The sequence below is a fragment of the Pelodiscus sinensis genome, chromosome 10, assembly GCF_049634645.1.
Source record: "Pelodiscus sinensis isolate JC-2024 chromosome 10, ASM4963464v1, whole genome shotgun sequence".
NCBI lineage: Eukaryota > Metazoa > Chordata > Testudines > Trionychidae > Pelodiscus > Pelodiscus sinensis.
The window spans coordinates 33,420,867-33,447,952 of record NC_134720.1 but is presented as its reverse complement, the minus strand read 5'-3'; the positions used below and the strand labels follow the sequence as shown (position 1 = coordinate 33,447,952).

The 27,086-nt window shown below is 45.0% G+C and overlaps 2 protein-coding genes across 13 annotated transcripts in view; one reads left to right on the top strand and one right to left on the bottom strand.

Annotated features, from left to right (window-relative positions):
- OTOL1 (otolin 1) overlaps positions 1 to 27,086 on the bottom strand; it is a 124,194-nt gene that overhangs the window by 69,067 nt on the left and 28,041 nt on the right. The window contains exon 1 of one of the 3 annotated variants that reach the window (XM_075937857.1): positions 1,693 to 1,930. The exons of the other annotated variants lie outside the window; for them this stretch is intronic. The gene's annotated coding sequence lies outside the window, so the exon portion shown is untranslated. Of the gene's footprint in view, positions 1 to 1,692; positions 1,931 to 27,086 lie in introns of those variants that run through there. 3 annotated transcript variants of the gene reach the window in all.
- SPTSSB (serine palmitoyltransferase small subunit B) lies at positions 1,203 to 26,331 on the top strand. 10 transcript variants are annotated; one of them, XM_075937865.1, is made up of 4 exons: positions 1,323 to 1,575; positions 2,460 to 2,530; positions 16,342 to 16,418; positions 24,718 to 26,331. In XM_075937865.1, the coding sequence occupies exon 4, from the start codon at positions 24,750 to 24,752 to the stop codon at positions 24,990 to 24,992; it is 243 nt and encodes an 80-aa protein (XP_075793980.1). In that variant the 5' UTR covers positions 1,323 to 1,575; positions 2,460 to 2,530; positions 16,342 to 16,418; positions 24,718 to 24,749; the 3' UTR covers positions 24,993 to 26,331. The 10 variants fall into 10 exon arrangements, 9 of the variants coding, with proteins under 9 accessions (XP_075793980.1, XP_075793979.1, XP_075793981.1 ...); XM_075937864.1 differs by having other exon boundaries at positions 16,281 to 16,418; XM_075937866.1 differs by lacking the exon at positions 16,342 to 16,418 and adding an exon at positions 12,193 to 12,258.

Genomic DNA, 27,086 nt, shown 5'->3' with positions numbered 1-27,086 from the left:
TAAACCCCCACCCTGCTCATCCTCTAACATGACAACTAGAGATCCCCATGTTCCTGAAAGTTAATTTGCATACATCCCCAGCCCAGAATTTCAATCTAAAACATCAAAGTCAGCCCAAACTTCCAATTTAGTGGTTTTCCATTCAGTCAAACGTACTCAGGTTCACTCAAATCTCATCCTAGATAACTGAATGGTAATTATTGTTCTCCACCGAATATGCAGATAGGATGAGGGGTATAATAGAGTTTTAAAAAATTGAGTATGAGCCTACTGTTGGCACACAGCAAATAATATGCATTTGACACTGCTTATTATTCTACTTGTTAACTTCATTTGGAAACTTAATATTGAAGTAGGTCAAGGAAAGCTCTGAGCACAAAGATGAAGTAATAGGGAATATTTCCTGTTCAGGACTGTACTTCAGTTTTTGTTGGCATTGGCCATTTAATCAAATTTTGTCTTTCCTGCTGGTGATATTTAGCTGAGTAACTTAATTAGCTGCATTGCTTTTTTTTTTCTCAAAAAAAAAATCATGTTATCTCTTTTTACACAGAATTGAGGGCAGACCATGCCCAGAGCTTATTTTGTTCTCCTACTGTGTTCAGAGGTGTAGAAGGGGTTTTCCTAAATTAAACCCCTGGGAATCTGTCCTGTGTGTTCCCTTAGGCCCTATAGGGGTGGCAGAGAGAGCAGACGTGACCTCAAAAACCACACTATGTTGAGATCTAGTAAGAAACACGTGGAAATTCCACAGGTCTGTGTCTGGGAATCCCCTCTGACTTTTCTTCCACTATTTGATCTGAGGAAGTGGGTCTGGCCCACGAAAGCTCATCATATAATAAACCATCTTGTTAGTCTTTACAGTGCTACATAGTCCTGTATTTTGTTCCATCTGACCAAGCATTCTTGCCTGTCCCGCAGGCTATCTGGCTATTCTTTTACCCACATGCCATCTGCATTATCTTCTAAGGGGTGGGAGGAGGGGTGTTGGCAAAGCTGAGGTAGCAGAGATCCGTGCTGGTCTGAGATTAATTTCAGTGGCTTTTTCAAGGTGCAAGCCCACACAAAATACGCTCCCCACATTCCCCTCCCTCCCCCCATGTAGCTCTGTTCTTTTAGGACAGCGGTTCTCACACTATGGGTGGGAACCCCAAAGCCTGCAGAGCTGTAGAATGGGGTTGCCAGAGCTGCCCGTATGCTAGATAGGAACTGGCTGGGGCCAAAGCACAGGATGGGAGGCTTAGGTTACTGCCCCCTTCAATCCGCTCCTCCCCCGCCTGGCGATGAAGCTCTTGGGTTTCGGCTTTACTCCCCCACCTCCACCCAGGGCAGCTGGGCTGGGCCGGGCCGGGCCGGGCTCAGGTCCTCCCCTCCCGGGTTCTTGTAACACCAGGCAGGAAAACCCGCAGCGCTGCGATGTAGCGTGTCCCAGCCCAGGGCTGGCGGCTTCCGGGGCGCACTGGGACCCTCAACTCCGGCGCGGTAGGGAGCCAGGCGGCGCTGGGGCTCAGATGCAGCCCGGGGACACTAGCGAAAAGGCGCAGCCGGCCGGCGCGCAGAGCAATGCGCAGGCGGGTAAGGGGCAGCGGAAAGCGCTTTGCTCTGGCTTCCAGCCCCGGGAGACCGCGTCCAGCTTCCCCAGCCGCGGCGTTCGCTACCTAGGCAGCCCCCGCCTGCGCTGGCAGCCCTCACCTCCTGCAGCCGCCCGGCGTAATGCACAGCGGCCTGGATCCGGCTAGTTTCTAGTGGCTGCTGCTCTGCCCGCATGCCTAGGGATGCAGCGGCTAAGTGCGCGGGCAGCAACTCCGCACGGCAGCCCTGGGCTCCCCCTCAGGCTGGCGGCCGGGGAGCTGCCTGCAGTGCCTCGGCCGCTGGCGGTGATTTTCTTTTTGCTGTTGCAGGGTCCTGCAGATGGCTGCTTGGCAGCAGCTTCCAGAGGACCCCCGCGACCTGCTACTAGACCCGCGTCGGCGCGCTGTGCATGGCTGCTGCCCGGAGCTTCCCGAGCTCCTGTGCATTCCTCGTGGCGGGGTGGGGGCGCGCCAGGCTCCCCCTGCCTGTGCCCGCTAGGTTGGGGCTGCCGCAGCGCTGCGGGCTGCCCAGCCATGCGCCGCACCCACGGTCGCAGAGCGGGTTCTGCTAAGGTCTGGGGCCGAGCCTCGCAAGTAGTTTGGCTGCATTCTTCGGGAAGCTAGCGTCCCTGCCCGCGCCCCAGAAGAGAGCCCGCGCCGCCGGACTGGAGCGAAAACCCTCTCGGGCCAGGCTATTGCTTTGGGCGCGCCAGTGAGATTTTCCCGTTGGGTTCCTGTTTTCTCTTTGTCAATCATTAATCACCGGAATCAGGTTGGCTGGTAGGTGAGGTTTCAGGAACAGTGAGACGGGGTGGGGCAGGGCGGAGCAGGAAAAATACCTAACTCGGACTAGAGAACCCAGCTCAGTGTTCACACTTCTCCCTGCAGTAGCGAGCCCAGCAGTTTGGAGCATCACTCAGCCAGAACTAGCGTAACACGCCTAGAAGCAAAGGTGACAGGTGAGCGTTTGCTTGTTTTTAATATGGCATTGGCATGGACACTAGTTTTGCTACAGTATCCCTTTATTTTTCCTTAAATGGGCTGGGAGGGGGGGAAGAGAATCTCCTTATCTAGCAGTAGTTCAGGATAATTCCTTGGTATTTCCATGAACCATACTATAGGAAGTGTAAGTAATGTGCTTTATGTTACAGAGGCTGTGCAATTGTCTGAAGATTTTACAACCATGTGATTGTTTTTGTTTTATATACTCCTTACTCCAAAAGACCATCATCCAGGATTATGAATTAAGAAAGATGATTTGGGGTTAAGATTTGGGAAGTTTCAATGTGGTGTGATCTCAGATAAATCTTCAACAGAGCTCAGTCCCAAACTCTTTTTATAAATCAGGGATTAAATTTATTTGCCTCATTTTCCTTTTCTGTAAAATGGGGATTATAATAGCATGCCTCTCTCAGAGGTGGTTTCTCATAAAGGCATTTATTAATGTTGGTAAGGAGATCACGTTCTGTGGCAAAGAGGAAAGGTAAACAAGTACTTATAAATTATTTCAACTAAAAACAAACTATTTGTGCTCAGTTTTCTCTCCCACCTTATACCTTCACTTCCCTGTCTCCTTCCTATCCTACAATAATTGGATGCATATGGTACATTTTAGCAGCCTACACAAAATTGAGATAATTAGCCATCCAAGGACATTTTTTATTTCATTCTCCAGGGTAGTCTCACATTAGGAATAAGAAACATCAGCCTATTACATGCTAAAATTCAGAAACAAAGTGGGTGAGATTATCAGACCAGAACCTATTTCAAAACATTCTATCATGTCCGGGTGATGTCTATGCTTCCAAAAAAGGTATGAATTAGTTTAAGCATACTAAGCCAGAGCACAAGACTGGGAGCCAGGAATTTATGAGCTCTTAGATCTTGGTCAAGCCACTTTTATTTGTAACCAGAGCATAATTATTCTAGAGGCTATACTGGCTTGTGGTAAAGAACGCAGAGGCATATCTTAATTAGTGTAAATTATCTTAGCTCTTAGTGTAAATTATCGTAGCTCCACTGAAGTCAGTGGAGTGGAGACAATTTACTCCAGTTAAAAGGATCCACCCAAAGAAATTTGCATCTTAACACTAAAATGGGTGTAAAAGACAAGCAAAGGAAATAAGAGGAGTGTGAATGAGGTTCAGCTCCTGCCTTTTAGCTTTCAAGACTTTGACTCATGTTGTTGGTTATGTTAATTCTGCGCTCTGTCAACCTGTAAAATAACACTTACTTGCATTAAGGTTGAGATGAGCGAGAACAGAAAAAATATTCTCAAACATTCTTCTGAATAAATCCAACTGCTCCAGTTGGCTGAAATTTGTGATTTTTGTAAACATTCACTAATTTTATATATGCAAATCTCTTCTGTATGCAAGTATCAGGCATACAAGTGTAAATAAACGTGTTTGTGAGCCAAGCCAAAAGTACTCCTATGGCTACTGTAGATTGGGAATTGGAAGAGGAGCAATGGTAGGGGAATCCCTAGAGAGGTAGTAATTCAGGGCTAGGGACTTACTTGGTCAGCCAGCTGTGGTCAGAAGTATGGCCAGGCAGTGAGGAACATAACTGCTTCTGTTACTAGCTGATGATTTGACATCCAGAAACTAAAATGTTCTTGTTATCGCATGAGAAATACTCCATTCTGTGGTGGTATGGTCTGAATCTTTACCTCATCCTACTTGATGTGCCTGCAGGGGTGCAGCACTGCAGAGCTTACCCATTGGGCATGGGAGAGAGAAAGGGTAAAAGACTGTGCTGAGCATCTGACTGATATATGTTGGCTCACTGATATGGGTTGCATCATGGCAAAAGAAAAGTAACCCCGCCACAATTATGTCCTTTCCAACAGCTTAGGAAGTGCCATGTTTTCTTATGTGAAGCAATTAAAATGCCAACCTGGGAATCTACAGTATCCTTAGTATCTATAGCATAATCCCACCTTATGAACATTTAAATCAATAATAAAAAATAGCCCATTTTATACCTCTTAAAAATTGTAATTGATAAAAAAAAAACTTAACACTTTAAAAAAAGTTTTGCCAAGTCTACCTATATGCAAAATCCAGCTAATTTTATCAGCCCATATCAAAGTGGCTTAGAGTTAAGCAAATCAGTTTCAATAAAGTAACTAATTGAAAGCTCATTAAAGGTTCACAGAATCTTGATTAACGTTGTTTATGCACCCTCCCACTCTTATTTTTGTGACCTTCTGCAGGTGCTGTGTTTTGAAGCTCTCTCAGTGTTTCCAGCCTAGATTCTAGAACCAGGGATTACTGGAAGGTTCCTGAATGAGCTTGAAATTTCTTGTGAAAAAGACCAAAAGAGATCTGGAACAATGTCAGTTAAAGACCTTTAATTGTATTCATCCTTAAGGAACCCTTGAACTTTTTAGTGTTATTTCCAACTTAAACCCAGTTCTGAATTCTCATCACCTCTGAAGTTCAGGGTTTGGTTTTAGCCTATCCCTACTTAAGTCTACTCACTTTACTGTGAGTTGCACACACAGGAAAAATAAGGGTAAAATCATGAATCCATCAAACTCACAATCAGAACTCTCTGGATTTGACCCACATAGTACTCCACCTTGCCACCACTAAAATGCAACCATTTTGGAGGGTACCAACTCACCTACATTTAAATGGAGTAGCATTCTTTCAGATGTTTCATCTCTGAAACACTCATCACCTACATCTGGAATCTAATCAAGATCTACTGTCCAGCTCACAACCTAAGAGAGGAAGTGAATGAAAAAGTAATGATGATGGTGGGGTGGGGAAAGAAGGGATATTGATAAATTATCTGAAGACAAATCAGGGAAGAAAAAACAAAATTGTGCACCTATATACAAAAATCCGGAAACTTATACAGGAATAATTGCACTCCAACTAAGCCTCCTTTCTAGTTATGTTACATGAACCTATGGCAAGAATTATCAAATAATACATACATACAATTTCTCTAGATCAATATACAGTGATATAGGATCAGGTATATTATACAGATGATACACAAAACAAGCAGTAAGATCATGCCCACATAGAGAAATTGACTGAAATAGCAATTCTAGAATAAGTTGTTCCACAACAGCTATTCTGAAAGTTTTCTATGTGAACACTTTAATCTGCCTTTGCTTAATTCACTTCCAAAGTGGATTGAACTAAACTGGAAAAATGCACTCTTATTCCAGAGTAAGTGTGCCCATATGAGAAGCTTCTGCACATTTAACTCCCACCTATCTTATTCACTATAATTATAACTTTCTTAAAAAACAACAAATAGTCTAGTAGAACCTTAAAGATTAACAAAACACGTAGATGATATCATGAGCTTGCGTGGGCACAGCCCACTTCTTCATCTGAAAAAATGGGTTGTACCCTTGAAAGCTCATGATTCCATCTACATGTTTTGTTAGTCTTTGAGGTGTTACTAGACTACTTGTTGTTTTTTAAGTTTTTCCTGTTACAGACTAACTTGGCTACACCTCTATAACTATCTTGTATAAACAAACTCTCAGTGTGCTTAAACATCTATAAAGATGCCCAGTATACAAAGCACATTGGCATAAAATGAATGACGCATCAGTACTGTTTATCCCTGCCTCATTCTGGCTGTATTTATAAAAGTGTAAATCCACTGAAATCAGTGAATTTGCTCCAGATATACACTAGTGTCAATACAAGCAGAGTTTGGCACTCAGTATTTGAGATAAAAGGAGTGCAATGAATAAGACTGGGATGGAATCACTTAATAATGAGAAACAAATCCACATACTGCAACTAAATTAGAAATAGCTAAGTTAATGTGTTAAAAGTGAAAGATAAATAATTTGCATAGCTTTTTAATTTTTTGAGTGACAGGTAGTGAAATTCACCCCTATACACACTGGCTGTGTCTAGACTGCATCCCTTTTCCGTAAAAGGAATGCAAATTAGACACATCGCAATTGCAAATTAAGCGGGGATTTAAATCCCCCCTGCTTCATTTGCATAAAAATGGCTGCCGCTTTTTTCCAGCTCGGAGCTTTTTTAAGAGGGATAAGGGATCTTTCGGAAAAGGCTTTATTTTCCGAAAGATCTGCGTCTAGACTTGCGCTTTTTTCCAGCAAAGCTCCGAGCCAGAAAAAAGCGGCAGCCATTTTTATGCAAAAGAAGCGGGGGGGATTTAAATCCCTGCTTCATTTGCAATTGCGATGTGTCTAATTTGCATCCCCTTTACGGAAAAGGGATGCAGTCTAGACACAACCTCTCAGAGCCAGTTTAAGGCCTAAGTACAAATTAAATCACAGTATGAGTGAGGGAACTACAACAGCAGGAAGATTTCAAAAAATACCCTCAATGCAGATGCTAAGAATTGCCAAGAGGACCAGTTGCAGCTGATCCTATTTTCACAGAAACCAACTGAATTTTGGGAACAGGATCTACCTGCTGCTATGGCACTAGCAATGTTTGTCCACTATTGCAGGTATCTGAGGCTACGTCTAGACTGCAGGCTTCTTTCAGAAGAAGCTTTTCCAGAAGAGATCTTCCAAAAGAGAGTGTCAACACAGCAAAAGCGCATCAAAAAAGCGATCTGCTTTTTCGAAAGATAGCATCCATGCTGAATGGATGCTATCTCGCATTTAAGCTGTGATTGCTATGGATGGAGTGGCCACCAGGGTACCTGTGCTTTTTCCTTTTTCCTCTTCTTTTGAAAGAACTCCCTCTTCCCCGTCCACACACGCCTTTTTTCCTAAAGAGCTCTTTCAGAAAAAGGCTTCTTCCTCATAGAAAGAGGTTTACTGATGTCAGAAAAACTCCTCTGTTCTTTCGATTTTTTTTCTGAAAGAACGCAATTGCAATGTGGACATAAGTGAAGTATTTTCAGAAAAACAGCCGTTTTTCTGAAAACATTCTGCAGTATAGACATACCCTGAGTGTAAACATGGGATCCTCGATTCTCCATTACCATGTTTTACCAAGGTCTATGTAAGGATGCTGTCATTCTGATCCAATGTTTTATGCATACTTTGCTTAAATGTAAAAGAACACAAAATGTGAGCCAGCAGAGGAGACTCAGACCAAGATTGCATTACAAATCCAGTGGTGCTATACAACATTAGTGATTTTTCCTCTTCAAAAATGTGTTTTCTCTATGCTATCCCCTTCCGCCGTAATGGTTTAGCTAGAATTGTGTTTTAAAGCATGCTTTTCAAACAGATTTCAGAATCTAATATACTAATGTAGACTGGCTACAATATAAGAGGAGTTGGGGGGGCACAACAATTTTCCACGAGTGTTATCAACAGGCAGCCACCAATCCTAGAACCCAAACAAGGTTCTAAGTGTGTACTTTAAATATTTTTCTAACCCTGTTCAGAGCAGGATTACATGGCAGTGACACAGGAGAACATTTAAAGAGGACTGAGCCCAGTCAATAAGTACTGAAATTCTTGTTTTAAAATAAACAAGGGGAAAAAACTATCTATCTTTGTAGAATGATCTAATCAGAAATGTGTCAATAGGCAGGAAAATCAGGTTGTGATTTAGAACAAAGTTGCTTTTCAGGTTTCTCCTTTTATCCTGAAGTGAGGATGTTAAGAATTTGCCAGTGATTCCTAGTGTTTTCAGACTGAATTCCATTCATTTTATCCATAGCTGGCTTTAACTCTTCCATGGTTAGCTGATAGAAATGTAGCCATGTTAGTTAGCTGACTAATACTTACAAATCTTAAGTAGCTGAGCAGCAACATAAACAATGCTCAGAACCCATCTTCTCCTCACAACCAAAAGAAACTGCAGAGAAAATGAAACTGAAAAAGAGGGATTTCAGGGGTTGAAATGCAGCTTGAATATTTCTCACAGTATCTTGGTGTTTTGGCTGTAAGCAAGAAGTAGAGATGTGTATGCACTTGTAGAAGGAAGAAACTTTTAATTGGAACATTTCTGCAGTTTTAAGAGAAGAAAACAGAATCATAGAACTGGAAGGAACTCGGGGGCTATGTCTGCGCAAAAACGTATGCAAATGAGGCACAGATGAATATTGCCATGCTTCATTTGCATACTTAATGAGCTGCCATTTTGCACAGGGGCTTTTGACTGAAAATAAGCAGTAGAATAGTTCTTGCACAAGAGGCGGTTTTTGCTCAAGGAGCAGCATAGACTGCTCCTTCTTGCACAAAAGCCCTTTGTGCAAAAACAGCAGCTCATTAAGTATGCAAATGAGAGTTATTTGTCTAATCTGCTATGTTAAAATTGCCAATAATGGAAATTCCACAACTTCCCTCTGCAAATTTATTCCAATGCTTAACCACCCTGATGGGAAGTTTTGTTTAATATCTAACCTAAACCTCCCTTGCTGCAATTTAAGCCCATTGCTTCTTGTCCTATCATCAGAGATTAAGAAGTGCAATTTCTCTCCTTCCTTCTTGTACTTGAAAATGATTATCATATCTACGATGACCATATTTTGCAACCCTCCATCTGACCCCAAACTCCCCAGCCTGGAGCCCCCTCCCCAAGCCAACGTCCCCTTCTCCACCTCCTCCTGCATCCAAATTTCCTCCCAGAGCTTGCACTTCTCACCTCTTCCCACACCCAAATCCCTCATTCCCACCCCAGAGTCCACACATCCTGTCTCAACCCAGTGAGGGTATGGGTAGGCTACAGGAGTTTTTTCAGGATTCCAGAGATCCTGGAAAAATTCTTCCACATCCAGGTATGTACTTCCGCTTTTTTTAGTGGAAGAGCAAACATGCTCTTTCGGTAACTCCTATGTTCCTTATTCCATGAGGAATAAGGGGGATTCCAAAAGAAGGGTTTTTTCTAACATTTAGACCAGTCTAGACATGCCAAATGTTAGAAAAACATCTTCTTCCTACATAAGAATTGGGGGGGGGGGGGAGTGGCTGTGTAGAGTGTATAAGGGCTGGGGATAGCAAATGATGGAGAGGAGGAGAATAGAGAGGGCGGGGCTTCAAGGAAGGGGTAGGGCCTTGGGGGAAAGATGGGGCGGTAGATCTTCACTTCTTCTGAGATTTAAGAAGTGATCTTGGGTGTAAAACCGTTGGAGACCACTGTCTTAAGATATGTGTTTAAAGAGTTTAGGGTAGTGGTCTCCAACCTTTTTACACCCAAGATCACTTTTTAAATCTCAGAACAGGCAAAGATCTACTGCTCCGCCCCTTCCTTGAAGTCCCGCCCTCTCTATTCACCTCCTGTCCATCACTTGCTATCCCCAGCCCTTACTTACACACTCTGATAAAGTTTTTTTTTAAATTATGCGATACATAAAATTAAAATCACGTGTTTATAGTTATGAAATAAATGGTCTGTTTTTTAATCATGCTATTTAAATCTAAAGTGAAGCATTTATAATTATACATTTTGTGGGGACAGAGTTCTGTGGCTAGGGGCAGGGGAGAGGGAACAGGGTGCTGGGAGGGCAGAGGACAGGGTTCTGCAGCACAGGACAGAGTGCCAGTGGGGACAGAGTTCGGGGAGTAGGGATGGGAATGGGGACAGAGTTCGGTACCTGGGGACAGGAGAGTGGGGACAGGAGAGTGGGGAGTGGGGATGGGAAGTGGGGTGCCAGTGGAGGCAGAGAGTCCCCTGCATCTCCCTCCTCCCAGGATTCTCCCCTCCCCCCAGGGAAACCAGTGCGTGCCTGCCCCAGGGCCGACCCCACACGGCGCAGGGAAGCTCCGTGCGCACCTGCCCCGGGGCCAACCCCCTCCCCCCGGTGGGAAGCCCCACGCGTGCGCGCCTGCCCTGGGACAACCCCCCCCATGCAGGGAAGCCCGCACATGCCTGCCCAGGGGGCCGACCCTCCCACCCCCGGCACAGGGAAGCCCCGCGCGCGCTTGTCCCAGCCCCTCGCCCCCACGCAAGGAAGTCCCACGCACGCACGCCTGCCCAGGGGGCTGACCCCCCCGATGCAGGGAAACCCCGCGCGCGCTTGCCCTGAACCTGTTTCTTAGTTACTGGGCGAGAGAGAGAAAGAACAGAGGCTATGCGTTTATCAGTAAGCTTTCGCCCTTCTTGGGATATGAGGTGACCCAAATATTCAACCTCTGCTTTACAGAACTGGAGCTTTGCCTTGGAGGCTTTGTGACCTCTCTTTGCTAATTCACACAGCAAATGTACAGTATCTGTTTTACATGCTTCATGATTAGGTGAGGCTATCAATAAATCATCAACATACTGAACAAGGGTAGACTCTTTTGGCAAAGAGATTGAATCAAGGTCCCTTTTTAACAGTTGTAAGAAAAGGGTGGGACTTTCAGTATATCCTTGAGGAAGTCTGGTCCAGGTCAGCTGCTCCCCTTTATAGGAAAAAGCAAACAAAAACTGTGAATTCTTATCAATGGGAATGGAGAAGAAGGCTAAACATAAATCTATGACAGAGAAACATTTAGCACCTTCAGGGATAGAGGACAACATTGTTGCTGGATTAGGAACCACAGGAAATCTGGGGATAACAAACTGATTTACAGCTCTTAGGTCCTGCACAAATCTATATACAGGCAGTCCCCGACTTACGTGGATCCGACTTACGTTGGATCCCTAGATACGAACAGGGTGAGGCAACTCCCACACATGCGCAGCAGCATTCCCGGTGGCTCGCTCACCTGGGTCCTAGGATCCTCCTCCTCCTCGGGCCGGCTCCGACTGGGGTCCCGCAGAGCTGCGGGGCAGAGGAAAAGTGCCTCCCCACGCCCGCTGCCCCCCCCACCCCCATGCCAGCAACAGGCTGCCCCCTCCCCTGAGCAACAGGCTGCCGAACAGACAAAAGCAGCCTCTCTGCCCCTCCTCCCCTCTATACATGCCGGGCTCCCGGAGCGCAGCAGCGTCCCCGGGGCTCGCTCACCTGGGTCCTAGAATCCACCTCCTCCTCCTCTTCGGTCGGCTCCAACTGGCCTCTGCCTGCAGCAGCTGGCCACAGGGACAGGGATCCCGCAGAGCTGCCGGGCAGAGGAAAAGTGCCTCCCCACGCCCGCTGCCCCCCCCCCCCCCGCGGCCTCGCATCCTGCACGCCTCCCCCCTCCCCCCCTGCCAGCAACAGGCTGCCCCCTCCCCTGAGCAACAGGCTGCTGAACAGCAGACAAAAGCAGCCTCTCCGCCCCTCCTCCCCCTATACATGCTGGGCTCCCTGGGCAAACAAAGACTCCACCAAAACAAACAAAGTGCTGGCCTCATTGTGTTAGCAAAAAAAGGACCCTCCTCCTAGAACCCTGGGTGGTGTGTGGAAATAAAGCTATTAGCTCAAAGCATGGTGCAGAGCTGTTTGGTATTTGATGAGTTACTCCTTTAGTCCTGAGTTTGTCACAGGGACAGAAATAGATGTGAAATCTTCTGAACAGGGGAACAGACAGCAAAACAAACATTAGAGGGGAGTTAACCTTTCCCTATGCTATCCAAAACTAAAAAAAATGTTTGGCTAGAGTTTCCCCTACAATATGTACCAGTTCCGACTTACATACAAATTCAACTTAAGAACAAACCTACAGTCCCTATCTTGTACGTAACCCGGGGACTGCCTGTATCTGTCTCCCTTGATCATCAAATTTCCCCTCCTTTTTGACCGGAAGTATTGGGGTATTACATACAGACTGCGTTCTTATGAGCACTCCTTGTTCCAACAGGGAGGAGATTACAGGCGCTATGCCCTCCTCCGCTTCCTGGGACAAGGGGTACTGAGACACTCAAGGGTAAGGCCGGCCGTGTTTATACCTGATCCGTACAGGCTCTGCTGTTAACAGTTTCCCAACTTCATTGGAGTGAGAAGCCCACAAAGACGTTGATACCTGGTCCAGTTCCACACTCTCCAGTTTGGAGTCTGGGTCTATACCTTGTCCGTCTGTTGTTAACATCATGAGGAAATTTGGTGCCTGATTATGGGGGTATATCAACAAAGACCCCTTCAGGGGAACAATAAATTGTAGCATTCAATTTACACAGCAGATCTCTACCCATCAAGTTTACAGGTGTACTAGGAGATAATAGAAAGGCATGTTCCTCTGTCAAAGGCCCAATGGTTAAGGAACACGGTTCACTCATTGCAGGGGGTATAGTTACTCCTCCCACCCCCACTCTCCCTACCTTTAATATCAGCAATTCACAGACACTTACCTTCCTTCCTCCCCCTTCCCCCCCCCCCCCCCGCATCCCCCTTCTGTTCTGCAATGTGATTTGTCCTTTTCATATTTGTTCATTTTTTTTTAATTGTATCCTTTGGTATATATGGTTGTGACTACTTTCTTCCACTATTTGATCTGAGGAAGTGGGTCTGGCCCACGAAAGCTCATCATCTAATAAACCATCTTGTTAGTCTTTAAAGTGCTACATTGTCCTGCATTTTGCTTCAACCACCCCCACAGCATTTACTATTTCTCCAGTTCTGGCCAGACTGGGAGCTTCATCCTCTCTTATTGTGGAAAGAGAGGCACTAGTATCAATTAGAAATTCATGTTTGTTTCCATTAACGGAAAATGAAACTAAGGCATCAGGTGTAGCAGAAAGAGAGACAGAAGGTAACAGAGAGCATTGCAATGTTTTATCAGTAACCTCTTGGCATAGTTAGAACGGATTACTCCTTTGTCGGTCCTCCGGAGGGTAGTCTCTGTTGGGTGCACCTGCTGGAAAGGGGTTAGTATGGAGCCACCTCTGTCCTTGTGACGATGGTCCGGACTGTCTGTTGGGGCCCTGGTTAAATCTAGTTCTCCAGTGAAGGCCTAATCAGTACAGAGTAGAGTAGAAAAATTACTTTTCAAGTATTGCTTTCAACACTCCTGCTAATATATCCGAGAATTATGTTCACTTTTTTTGCAACAGTGACACACTGTTGACTCACATTTAGTTTGTGGTCCACTATGACCTCCAGATCCTTTTTCACAGTATTCCTTCCTAGGCAATTTTTTTTCATTTTTTATGTAATTGCGAGTCAGTTTTTGTTATACAGGCAGTCCCCGACTTACGCGGATCCGACTTATGTCGGATCCGCAGTTACGAACGGGGCTTTTCTTGCCCCGGAGGACACGGACTGCGGGACCTCGCGGTCCCGCCACCCGTGTACTCTGGGGCGAGAAAAGCTGCTCCGCATCTCCCTGGTCAGCAGACCAGGAAGACGCGGAGCAAAGCCTCGGGGAAGCCGGCAGCGGGGCAGCCCAAGCCCCTCCGCAGCTTTGCAAAGCCTCGGGGAAGCCGGCAGCGGGACAGGCCAGATGCGCCGTGGCTGTCCCGCTGCCGGCATCCTCAGAGGCTTTGCTCCCCATCTCCCTGGTCTGCTGGTCTCCAGCAGACCAGGGAGACGGGGAGCAAAGCCACGGAGGACCCGGGCGGCAGGACCGCAGTGCGTCTCGGTCCGCCCCCCGCGTCTTCCTGGTCTGCTGGGGGGGGGGGGGCGCAGCTAGTACGCCCCCCCCCCCCAGCAGACTAGGCTTTTCTCCGGACACCTGTGGCAGAGCAGCTGGGGCGCTGCCGGTTGGTCCCGCAGCGCCGCTCTGGGCGCTACTGGACCAACCCGGCAGCACCCCAGCTGCTCTGCCCCAGGCGTCCTGATTCAGCCGCTGCTGGTCAGTTTCAGCAGCGGCTGAATCAGGACGCCTGGGGCAGAGCAGCTGGGGTGCTGCTGGGTTGGTACAGTAGCGCCGAGGAGTGGCGCTACTGGAGCAACCCAGCAGCACCCCAGCTGCTCTGCCCCAGGCGTCCCCAAGTCAGCTGTTGCTGAAACTAACCAGCGCTGACTACAGGAAGCCCGAGGCAGAGTTGCTCTGCCCCGGGCTTCCTGGAATCAGCCACTGATCAGTTTCAGCAGTAGCTGACTTGGGGACGCTTGGGGTTCTTAAGTTGATTCTGTATGTAAGTCGGAACTGGCAGTCAGTTTCAGCAGCGGCTGAATCTGGACGCCAGTTCTGACTTACATACAGATTCAACTTAAGAACAAACCTACAGTCCCTATCTTGTACGTAACCCGGGGACTGCCTGTAGTGTGATATTTGTATAATGACCCATTGAGATTGGGTTTCTGAGACCATGCAAGCTAATGCAGGATCCTTAATATGTGCAAGGTGGGGTCACCTGGTACCTGTGAGGAAGATCTCCGCTTAGTCCCAGATTTCCTTACTCTCCACATATCACCTCATCTCTAATTATTACTTTCCTAGGAAAATGGCAATAGGTTCTTGTCATTAAAGTTTAAATTAACTCCCTGGACAAACTTCAAATTGCTGAATATGGATTCCAATATAAAAATGAGAGGCAACAAGAGACCTAAGACTGAATCCCCAAGCAGCTGAAGAGGGAGATCACAAGGCCACAGCATAACTTAGGCCAGGATATCACAGCACTGAAAGAATCCTCACAGAAAGAGTGGATTCAATTTCTAAAGAGTTATGTGATGTCCATATGCTGAAATGCTTTATTTGGAATCTGCGCTACAAAAGACTCATTAAACCAGTGAAATTAAAGCTTAGAGTAGAAAATATGGGGGAGGGATAGCTCAGTGGTTTGAGCATTGGCCTGTTAAACCTAGGGTTGTGAGTTCAATCCTTGTGGAGGCCATTTAGGGATTTGGGGCAAAAATTCATCGGGGATGGTACTTGGTCCTGCTGTGGAGGCAGGGGACTGGACTCGATGACCTTTCAAGGTTCCTTCCAGTTCTAGGAGATAGGCAATCACCCTTAATTAAAAATAAAATGTTTTAGAAAACAGATCTTAAAGAAACAACCTCTTGAAGGTGTAGAGAAAAAGGATCTTACTTTCTTCAGAAGTTGCTCCGGGACATACTTGAATTGGATCTCCAGCTGTCCCCATTAGATATTGAATGACTGGTACTACAAAGCAAGAGCCTGATAAGCCCAGACCCATCATTTTCAAGCTGCGGAAATTCAATAATACAATAACCATATGCTTGCAAAAGCCAAAACCCTTCTGCAGAAAGGCCATAAATTTTCTTTTTTTTTTTTTTTCCTAGTGCCTCAGCTTAGCTTAAGAAACAGAGGGCTGCCTTCAGTGGCATAAAGCAATTCCTGAAGGGACCAATGCCTGATACAACATCAAGCATCAGTCCACCTTCACTATGGATTTAGCAGGCTCCACAAGGTCCATTTCTAATAAAAGACATTCCTATAATACTGGGAGGAGATTGTAATGCTATGCTAGTCTTCTGGACATATCCAGTTGAATAAAACCCAGCTTTCAAAGCACAGCAGGCCAACCATAACTGTTAATGAATTAACTTGATTTGAAACATACATTGGGACTGAGCCACCCCAAAAAGATTGTACATATTTATTTACAGTATATTCATCTTACTCCACAACTGACTTTTCTCTTGTATCTTCATAAATGATTCTGGTTCCAGTTGACTGGAAGTAACTATTGATAATGTATTCACTTGATATCATGCTCCAATTATACTTACCAATGACTAGGTCCCTACCATATTCACAGCAATGAAAAATGCATCATGGACCATGAAATTTGGGTCTCCTTGCTTCCATCCCACGAAATCTGATCTTTAGTGTGCTTTTATCTTATACTATACAGATTTCACAGAGGAGACCAGAATTTCTCAAATTAGGGGACTGACCAAAAGGGACTTTCAAGGGGGGGCGAGGGGATTCACACTGTTGCTACTGTTACTTCTGCGCTGAATTCAGAGCTAGGTGACGGGACAACAGCAACTGTCGGCCAGATACCCAGCTCTGAATGCAGCATCCTACCAGCACAGGTGCAGAAGGATGGCAGTACCATACCGTGCAACCCCTACTTCTGTGCAACTATCTTCACAGCTGGGCGGCCAGAGAGTGACAACTGCTGACACAGCGCCAAGCTCTGAAGGAAGCCGTGCAGAAGTAAGGATGACATGGTATGTTATTACTGCCCTTATTTCTGTGCTGCTGGCTTCACAGCTGGGCTCCCCACCAGCAATCACTGCTCTTTAGCTGCCCAAAGCTCTGAAGGCAGCATCACCGCTAGCTGCAGCATAGAAGGACAGCAGTATCATAACCTCCCACAACTTCTTTTTGGGTCATGATTCCTGCCATTATAACACCATGACATTTCAGATTTAAATAGCTGAACTCAAGAAATATATAATTTTTAAAACCCTAAGACCACGAAATTGACCACAATGAATCACAAATTTGGTAAGGCCCTACCAATTACATTAGTTACACATCATTAAAATCTTCTGGGTGGAAGCTGAACACTGTGCTACTAAAAAAAAGGTAACATTTGGTTCCACAGTTGATTCAATCATCTCTGACTTCTTATAAAAAAATAAGCACCCAGTTATCTTTTGGAAAGCTCTGAAGGTGACTATAAGTGATGAATGTATAATGTATGCTTCCCATAAGAAGAGAGAGAGAGAGAGAGAGAGAGAGAGAGAGACCCATGCTACTAGATTTTCTGGACAAGGAAATAGATGTATTGCAGAGAACACACAAGACTGATCCAAATAATTCAAACTTTCAATGTTCTCTAATAAGTGCCACATATAAATCTAATGAATGCTTATCCAGCCAAGTCGAATTTACACTCAAGAGGATTGAACAAAGAAATTATGAGGGGGGTATAAGGCAGATTGCTTGCCAAAGACTTAATATGGAAGTAGCCAACAATAATATTTTTCCTTGTTATAAGAAGACAGGTGTTCCATCCTTGAACCAATAGATATAAATAATCAATTTAAGTGATCCTATCAAGCTTTTGAAAAAACCAATTTGACTAATACATTTCATTGAAGGCCTACCTTTTAATGCCCTACTTTCAGGACTAATGTTTATGGAATTCACAGTACACGAGAACATGGGTGGCAAGTTATATGGGCTCATGGTGCCCATGCTCCAGCAATATTCAGAACTGGGTCGCTTCCCCAGCCATGCATGGAGTGGGCCCCGGCCCCCACCTGCCAGCCCCCCCATGCGTCCTCCCACCCTGGCCTCAGAGCGTCCCCCCTGGACCCGGACCCATCCCTGCCATGCACAGCTTTCAGTCCGGCTCCTCCTTGCCGGCACGCGCTGCCAGCTGCTGCTGCCACACACGGCATTTAAGTGTGTGGGGAGACACCCGGGCATGACGTGACTTCACGGCCCGGGACTTTAAAACTGCTTGGTGCAGCATTGCGCCGCGTGGCCTAGCTCTGGGTTCGGAGTCCAGGGACTTCTCGGGCCCGAATGCAAATTCCAGCCCCGCAAAGTGGAAGGGAAGGGAAGGTGGAAAACTAGGGGGAGGGGGGGGGGGGAGAGGAAGGGGTTTGTGCAGAGGTGGAGGGGGAACAAAGGGGAAGGCACCAAGGGACAGCGTGGAGGAGAGATAAATGCCAGGGGGGTAAATGCAGACAATGAGGAAAATGGCAAGAGGGGAGTTGTCAGTAGGAGGGGGAGACAGGGTGATGCTGGGAGAGGAGAGAGTAAGGGCATTGGAGGCTGGAGGGGGTGGTGCTGGGAGAAGGCTTGAAAGAAGGGGTGAGCATAAGAAAGGTGGGGATGGAGCAAGTCATGTGTGAGGGCACAGAGGGGCATGAGAGGAATGGGGGTAGAGAGTGGTAAGGGGGTGGGCATCAGGGAAAAAGAGGGCAAAGGGTGCAGGGGCAGTAAGGGGAGGGGGAGGCACCAGAAGGGTGCAGGGCTAAGGGAAGGTGAAGGTGCCAAAGGATTCTGGGGGTGAAGCAGAAGGGCAGACACCTGCAGGGGAGAGACCAGCACCAGAGGAGAGAGGCAGGGCAGGTTTGTAGAGGGAGGTGTTAGAAGAGGGGATGAGGAGGGGTAGCTCACATGATCAGAGGGGGGCTACTGGAGGAGTAGGCACAGGAGAAAGACAAGGGCTGGTGGAGGGGGGCAGGTCGCAGAAGGGCTGAGGGCAGTAAGAAGGGAAGGAGTCAGGACAGCAGAGGAGGGTGAGGAATTGGGGAGCAGCAGGCACCAGGGGAGCTGATGGAGGAAGGGGAGGAGACATGGCAGCAGAGAGAAAAGGTAAAGGTTTATAAAATATTTGTTAATAACTTGGGTGCCACATGAACTCAGTACTGGTGCACTACACAAAATTCATTCTGCCCATGGGAGGAAACTCTTAGGCTATGTCTACACTGGCATTTTCTTGCGCAAGAACAAGAAAGGGTGACATGACACCTTTTACTTCTGATCATGTGTCCATCTTGCCCCGAGTGTTACCTCCAGAGGCCTGGTTAACGGGGGTCGGGGTCATGGTTAACAGGGGTTGGGGAGTGGTTAATGGAGGTCAGGGGGTATGGCTAATGGGGGTTGGGGCATGGTTAACTGGGGTTAGGGGATGTGGCTAATGGGGCACCACCAAAAATTATACAAACCTGCCGCCCCTGAAGAAGAGAACAAATAGGCTATAAAATGTGAATTCAGGAAAGACCTTTGGGATAGTTGGTTTTCTAGCAGATTGCTATAAAACATTTTGTAATTATCCATCTTCTGTGTTTTCAGTGGTCTTCACCACAACGTTCCAAAAAGGAACCATGTCTCCTGATATGAGAACTGTTTTAATTACTTTAAAATTAAAGAAGAACAAGGATAGTTGCAACTGTTGCTTTCCACCTACATCTTTGTTTCAACAGACTGCAAAATAATTTTAAACATTTTAGAGGCACAAGTAAATGCCATTATCCCATCAATGTATACATGTAGATCACGTTAATTTTGTTAATGGAAGATTGGGTGCTGATAACAAAAAAGCATTCACTTTATCCAGCAATTTCAGATGAGAAGGCCTTTGATAAGGTTGAATGGCCTTATCACATGGCTATCCTTAAAAATGGACTTGAACCAATATTTCTGAATTGGGTCAGTGTATTCTACAATTGTCCCCTTGCTTCATTATTAGTTAAAGTAAATATTTCTACCACATTTCAACTAGGATGAGGGACATGACAGGGCTATCCCTTCTTGATTCTCTTTTAATCTCTCAAACCATAGGCAATGTACATATCTCAGCATTAAGTCACTGAGGGTGTGTCTAGACTACATGGCTCCATTGAGGGAGCCATGTAGATGAGTTTACTTGGCAAAGGGAAATGAAGCGGCAATTTAAATAATCACTGCTTCATTTACATTAAAATGGCCGCCGTGCTGTGCTGATCAGCTGATTGTCAGCACAGCGCGGTAGTCTATACGGGGACCTGCCGATCCCAGAACCCTTTGTCATCAGATCTTGTAAGCCTCGTGAAACCCATGTGAAAGGTTAAAGATAAAATACAAGCTTATAGATGGTCCTCCTTCAATTACATGTGTAACAAACACCAGTTATTAGTTTCAAAGATAAATATGGGAAAAAGAATGTAACCTTATTTGCACAACAAAAACATTAGAGGATATGTGGCTTAATATGAAAGATACTTCTAATTCTGTATCCTTGTGATTCTTCTAGAATAAGATATTAAACAGGTAGCACTGGACTCCAAAGTGTTTTTTAAGGCTAAATTGGCAATACCCAGCAATTGTTGACAATGCAAACAGAAACTGCTAATCTTTCACACATCCTCTATCCTATAAAAATGCATTTGTTATGAAACACCATACTTAACACACTCTCAAAAATTTAGTGTTGCTATCTTTCATTCTCAAGCTTGTGTATTTTAGGGGTGCTGAATTGGCATTACCAGTTAACATTAAGAAGTTGATTACAATAACTAATAGTGGTTAAAAGACTTATTTTGAGAAAATGGAAGTTGCAGTTTCTCCCTTGTACACAGACTGGATTAGTGAGCTCTCTACTACTATGTACATGGGGGGGGGGGAAGTCTATCTAACAGAAATACTTGGAAAAAATATGAGGATGACTGGTCAAACATGAAATTATTGTATACATATGGGCTGCATCTAGACTGGCAAGTTTTTCTGCAAAAGCAGCTGCTTTTGCGGAAAAACTTGCCAGCTGTCTACACTGGCTGCTTGAATTTGCGCAAGAACACTGACGATCTAATGTAAGATTGTCAGTGTTCTTGCACAAATACTATGCTGCTCCCATTCGGGAAAAAGCCCTCTTGTGTGAATGTATTTGCGTAAGAGGGCCAGTGTAGACTGCTAAAAATTGTTTTGTGCAAACAAGCCCCGATGGCGAAAATAGCGATCGGGGCTTTCTTGCGCAAAACTGCGTCTAGATTAGCACTGACGCTTTTCCGCAAAAAGTGCTTTTGTGCAAAAGATATGTAAAAACTTTTCCATTAAAAGCATTTGCAGAAAATCATGTCAGTCTAGATGCAGCCATGCAGTTAGTCTCCAGTACTCACAGGTTCTGTTGTCATTTACTTATCTACTTAGTCACTTTAATAACTGATGCCCTGAAAACCTCTAAAGTTCTTTGCTTTGGTTCTTTGCTTTGGTTTTGGGTTTTTTCTAGGTTATGCAATACACATTGAATTTTTTTATCTGCTATTTCCATCTTGTGCATGATTTTCTGAGTTGTGTTTCATTATGTGCTTATATTTTATATAAAACAAACCTAAAATATTTGTTTTAAATGTGCAGGGCTCCAAACAGTCAGACCAATGTTTTTCTTTCTCTATCTAGTCCAGCTGTTACAAAATAATCTGGCTGGCTCAGGAGTTGTAGGTCTGTCTGGAGGTTCCAGAAGCCTCCAGACCGGAAGTAGTGTTTGTGCTTAAAGCCAATTCTGTGCTTAAAGCCAATGTAAATGAGTCTTAGTAAAAGGATTCCATGCCAGGATAACACTGGATTTTCTTACATCTTGTTCATGGATTAGTTGATTTAAGATGGCTTTGGTTTTTGTCATTTATGTGTTTTTAATATATAATTTATATTGAATTCCATTACTCTGAGATGTTCCTTCCATTTGGCATGTTTCCAAAAACTCCACTCAAAATGAGTAAGTCTCAGTATATTAAATGTAGTGGAAGTCTGTCAGTGGTAGGGACAGAGACTATAAAAATGATTGTCTTTATTTAGATGAACCTTTGTATTTTATTTAAAGACAGTGTAGTGCAGTATTGGGAGCATGGTACTGAGTCAGAGTACCTGAGTTCTGTCTACGTAAGAACTTATATGGTGCTCTTTACTGTAGTGTCTCAGCAACTCATGATCACTAATTAATTTATTCTCACAACTCTGTGAGGTAGTAAGGGATCTGGTAGATTTTACACAGGAAGGCTGTGTCTACACTGGCACCTTTTTCCGGAAATGCTTAAAACGGAACAGTTTTCCGTTATAAGTATTTCCGGAAAAAGAGCGTCTACATTAGCAGGATGCTTTTCTGGAAAAGCCCTTTTTCCGGAAAAGCTTCCGTGGCCAATGTAGACGCGCTTTTCTGGAAAAAAAGCCCCAATCGTCATTTTTGCGATCGGGGCTTTTTTGCGGAAAAGACTACTGTGCTGTCTACACTGGCCCTTTTCCAGAATAGTTTTCTGGAAAAAGGACATTTGCCCGAGCGGGAGCAGCATAGTTTTTCCAGAAAAGCAGCTGATTTCTTACAGTAAATCATCACTGCTTTTCCGGAAATTCAAGGGGCCAGTGTAGACAGCTCACAGCTTATTCCGGAAAAGCGCCTGCTTTTCCGGAATAAGTGGCCCAGTGTAGACACAGCCGAAGTGTGGGGCTAAGCTGAAAACTGAATTTGGGTCTCTGTATCTGCTGAGCTGCACAGCAGCAAAAGCAGCAGCATCTGTCAGGCCATCATTCCCAGGAGCCAGCACTTCATGCGGCTATACCATCCCTGCCAGGCCCACCCACTGGGGCAGGCACCAGGCTTGCAAGTGTATGCAAGTGGCTCACATGTAGGGTTGCCAGATGTCCGGTTTTAAACTGGACAGTCCGGTATTTCAGCTTTCTCACCAGGAAACAAATTGAGAAAATATCGGACATATAAATGTCCAGTATTTTCTAATTAAGCTTTTATTATTATCATGAGTATAAGTACGCACCTATGCAGTCCAGAGGAGGGGGACGGGATGGAATCCCTGAGGCCAGACTCACCCATGCGCCCCACTGGGACCATGCATGGGATGGGCATCACCCCGGGATCTGCATGCGCCTGGGCCAGCCCCGCTCCCTGCTGGCTGGTTCCCCCCTTACACTCTCCCCAACCCCCTCCTGGCCAGCCCTGCTTCCCAGCAGTCAGTTCCCCCCCTCCGAATCTCCTCCAGCCAGCCCCACTCCTCCTGGCCAGCCCTGCTTCCTGCTGGCCGGTTCCTCCCAACCAGCCCTGCTTCCCAGTGGCCAGTTCCCCCCCGGTGCCCTCCCCCATCTGAGATCAGGAGTGTCCAGTATTTTTTTTTTTTAACGATCTGGTAGCCCTACTCACATGCTGCTGGACATGAGTCCATTCCACGCAATGGTCTTCATCTCCTGGGAGGAGGCTCAGTACCTTGTACTAGTAGCTAGGTCAGTAGGTTTGCCAGGTGTCCGGTATTGAGCCAGACAGGTGAAATGTCCGGTATTTTCTGTTTTTCCTGGCTGGGGCAGGGGAAGGATAGAGCGTCCCAGGCAGACTTCAAAATGGCCACCTTAAAAGGGCAATGCATGCTCAGCTCTTAAAAGGGCACATTGGGAAACTGAAGTGTTTTTTGGGATTTTTTGGCTCAACAGATTTTGCTGCTGTGGCGTTTTGGTTTTTTTCCCCAGTGTGGTTTGGGGGTTTTTATTTGGGGGGGGGGGAACGTGGGTTTGGTATTTTTTGTTAAACCATCTGCCAGGGGTCAGGGGTGGGCAAAAGCCTCTCAGTGGGCTGGATCCAGCTCCTCTTCCTAGGGCTTTGATCTGGCCCACTAGGCAGTTTCAGGCCCCGTCCCCTAGCTCATTGCCTCAGAGCAGGAGAGGGGCACAAGCCCTTCAAATTGCTTCTATTTAAAGAGCTCACTTCTTTCCCGCATCTTGCCTAGCATGGCGAAGGCACAAACCCTTTAAATAGAAACAGCTGAATGGGCTGGCATCTCTGGCTCCCTAGCAACATGCTAGAGGCACAGGGAGCTGCAAGCACCCTCAGCTGTTTCTATTTAAATCGCTCTCCTGTACCCCCAGCTGCTATGTCCCCACTACCTGGGAACCTCCTGCTTGCTGTGCAGGGCATGGGGAAGAGGAAGGGTGCTGATATCTGGGTGCCGTTCTCTACCCCACCCCTGTACCACATCTCCACAGAGCAGAATGGGAACAGGGATGAAGAGAGTTTGCTGATTGCTTTTGGGAATGGTGCAGGGCTAGAGTGAGCCTGCCTTAGCATCACTGCACCACCATACAGAAGCCACCTGTGGTAAGCGGTGCCCAGCTGGAGCCCTCATTCTGAACCCTGGCACCAGTCCTGAACCCTCTTGCACCACAAACCCCTGTCCTAGCTCTAAGTCCCCCTACACCCAAACTCTCCCAGAGCCTGCACCCTGAACCCCCTTCCTGCACCTCAACTCCCTCCCACATTCCAAATCCTTTAGCCCAAGATCAAAGCCTGCATCCCCCTCCCCTCACTGCAGCCCTCTGCCCAATAAAAGCAAATGAGGATGGGGGAGGGAGGAAGGATGGAGTAAGAGGAGCAGGGCCTTGGAGAAGGAGGGGGCAAGGGTGTTTGGTTTTGAGGTAGATTCTGGATTGCATTTAAATTCAAAAAGTGATCTTGTGCTCTAAAAAGGTTGGAGACTACTGTTGTAAGATCTGGGTACCAATTAGCAGTTTGCTGGGAAGACTCAACAGTTTTCAAGATCTGTTTTGATTTTCTGGGGTGAGGGAGGGAGGCATTTTTTTAAAGAAATGGACTAAAGAAAAATGCACAGATGTTTGGAATGAGCAGCTCTTTTCTTTTAAATCACATCTTTATTCCATAAACATACGAGCCTGGCCTCCCCATGTGCAGAACTGGTCCAAAGCCTTCTCTCTGACTTATGTGAGCTTTTGCATTCAACAGCAGACAGTGGCTTTTACTCCATTTACAGGATGGAATATGAAGAATATTCATAAATCGGGGATTTAAGGATTTTGAGTGCCCAGATGACACTTTATTTTTTCCAAGTGAAATTCTTGTCCTACAAAACCAACTAATTAGAGTACAGCACAAGGAAAATGAGACTTGTGATAGTAATATTATCTATACTTTACTTCTATTAGATTAACTTAACTATTTTGTATAACAATTACATCCCCCATCACTGTGTATGTTACAGTAATTCTCAACAAATAATGCATTGTTCTTTGTTGTTACAGGTTAAATTGCCTAAAACCGCTAAAAGCCAAAGATGGATATTAAGCATGCGAAGGAATATATCTACTGGTTATACTATCAATACCTATTGATCACCTGTTGCTATGTGTTGGAGCCCTGGGAGCAATCTATGTTCCACACTATTTTTATTACTGTTTTTGCTATGGTGGTGTACACAGCTTATGTCTTTATCCCTATCCACATCCATTTGGCTTTTGAGTTCTTCTCCCAGTTATTTGGAGACCAGTGTGAAAGTACTGTTGCTATTATGAACTGAATTTGACATGGCTAAGAGCAGCTGTCGCATCATGTGATATGTCTTCTTCCATGTTTGGTTTGTTTAGAAAAAGGTTTGGGGTTTCTGAAAACATTGCTTCCTCATACAAAAGCCAGCCTGCATAACTACTATAGCTGAAAACCAGAATAATGCACCAGCTCCTGTATGTATAGATCATATTTAAATAAAATGCAAGCACAGCTTTTATTCTGTAAATTTGGAACACACTACTGTATATAATTTGTCTACTGAAAATAGTGTTCATATGAGCCTTAAACTGCAGGAAACATGCTTTTTAATACTCAGAGATTTTACTTTTTTAATCGCACTTTGTCTAGACTCATGACTTTTACATGTACTATTTTTTACACTATCAATTTAATTTTAATAGCATATATGAAAATGTATGGCAAACAGCAAAATATATTTAGGAAGATAGTAGGCAAGATACTTTCTGTATACAAGAAAGCTTCTATTCCCAGTTATATGGCAATTATACAATATAAGAAATTATTTTATATTGTTTTCCCAGTTTGCTCTATGGCTCAAATATAGCATAACCCAAATAGCTGAAGTCTGTTTTAGTAGTCTGCTAATTTTTAAAATGGAGTCATGATATAAAGAGATAGTTGTCTACAGCTTTTCCTTTAAAAAAAATAAGAAATCAAGACGAGCATGAATCCAATTTTTAGGACCAAAACTTCTGATATTGGATTTATGGTGGCTTAACTGCAACATTAAGATAATGTATATAATATATGTAATCTTGCATTGTACTGAGAATGCTGTACCAGCTATTTAGTGAGCCTATGATTTTTTTGGTACACTCATCTTTGCTTGTTACAAAAAGCAATTTTCCCCTTTCTACAATTCATTGGGGGAAAGCAAAGCATGTGTTTGTGCTAAAGGAAGATGATCTAGTAAGCAAAGAATTTTGTGGAATTTTCTAACTGCAGAACGTGGAAGCATTTAGATGGAAGCTTTGATACAAAGGCCTCCTTTACAAAGCAGAGAGGAGATTTATTAAAACTGCCTTTGGGGAGTTTCTTAAACCACACAAGCTTTTTTACATCTGAATCAAACATGAATGCCAAAGAGCAAGCTATGTATGCAGAATATATAACTTTTGCAACAAGTACTACTGAAAGGGGGAAGCATAAAATGTAAATAATGTTTTAAGTATGTTTGCACAGTTATAGCATGAAGAATTTCTCTAACTTCATTGGGGGCACTGGGGTCCTGCATGATAAAAAGAATGGCAAATTCTGATGTCAAATGGAGAACATGTTTATATGTAGTTTTTCAAATGTAAAAAATAAAGTGAAATCCTTTAAAAATGTTTTAAATGCATAATTCTCAGTTTTGCCTTTATCTCCATGTATAATATTAATCTGACTCTCCTCTATCCAGGGCTCAAGCATAACTTTTTCAGGCCCAATACCAATTGTAACATAGAACATATGAGAGAAAGAGAGAGACTGTGCTACTGAAAGTAATTAAACTAGCCACAGTGCAAGGATCTATATATATGCACGATGTAGTTGTTATTCCTCCATTCCGCCACTAACCTAGCATTTCTTTCTACTCTGATTGGGTCCCAAATTCAGCTGTGTCAGCAACTCAGTTACCTGTATGAAAAGAAAAAATAATCCTCACCTGTTTTAATCATTCACATTAAGACAGGAGAGGATGATTTATCAAAAATAAAATGAGGAGCACCCTGTTGGGAAGAGCCTTTTAAACACTTGTAAATTAAACAGAACAGGTCCACAGAGGGAGAAGGAAAGGAAGCAACCCTGCTGCAACTGTGGTGGTGCTGATAGCACTGAGGGCTGGCTGCCTCAGCCCTATCGCCTCTACCTGAGGCCCTGCCCCTTCCCAGAGCATGGAGCTGTCCCCCCATCCACCTTGTCCAAGGGCCCAGCAAAGTGTTAGGAGTTTAGATGAAAATGTATCAAGGTGATACCATGTGTCACATGACAGTCATATGTGTGTCCTGCATCTTAGCAGGTCTGGGATGGAAGTTTCCATCCCTTCTGTACCCAGCTTAGCATAGCCTGGAACTCTGCAAGCCCAAAAAACAGCTGGGCTTTA

What these genes read in the sequence shown, in the direction of transcription:
- SPTSSB (XM_075937865.1), top strand. Translation starts at nt 24,750, where the DNA reads ATGGATATTAAGCATGCGAAGGAATATATCTACTGGTTATACTATCAA.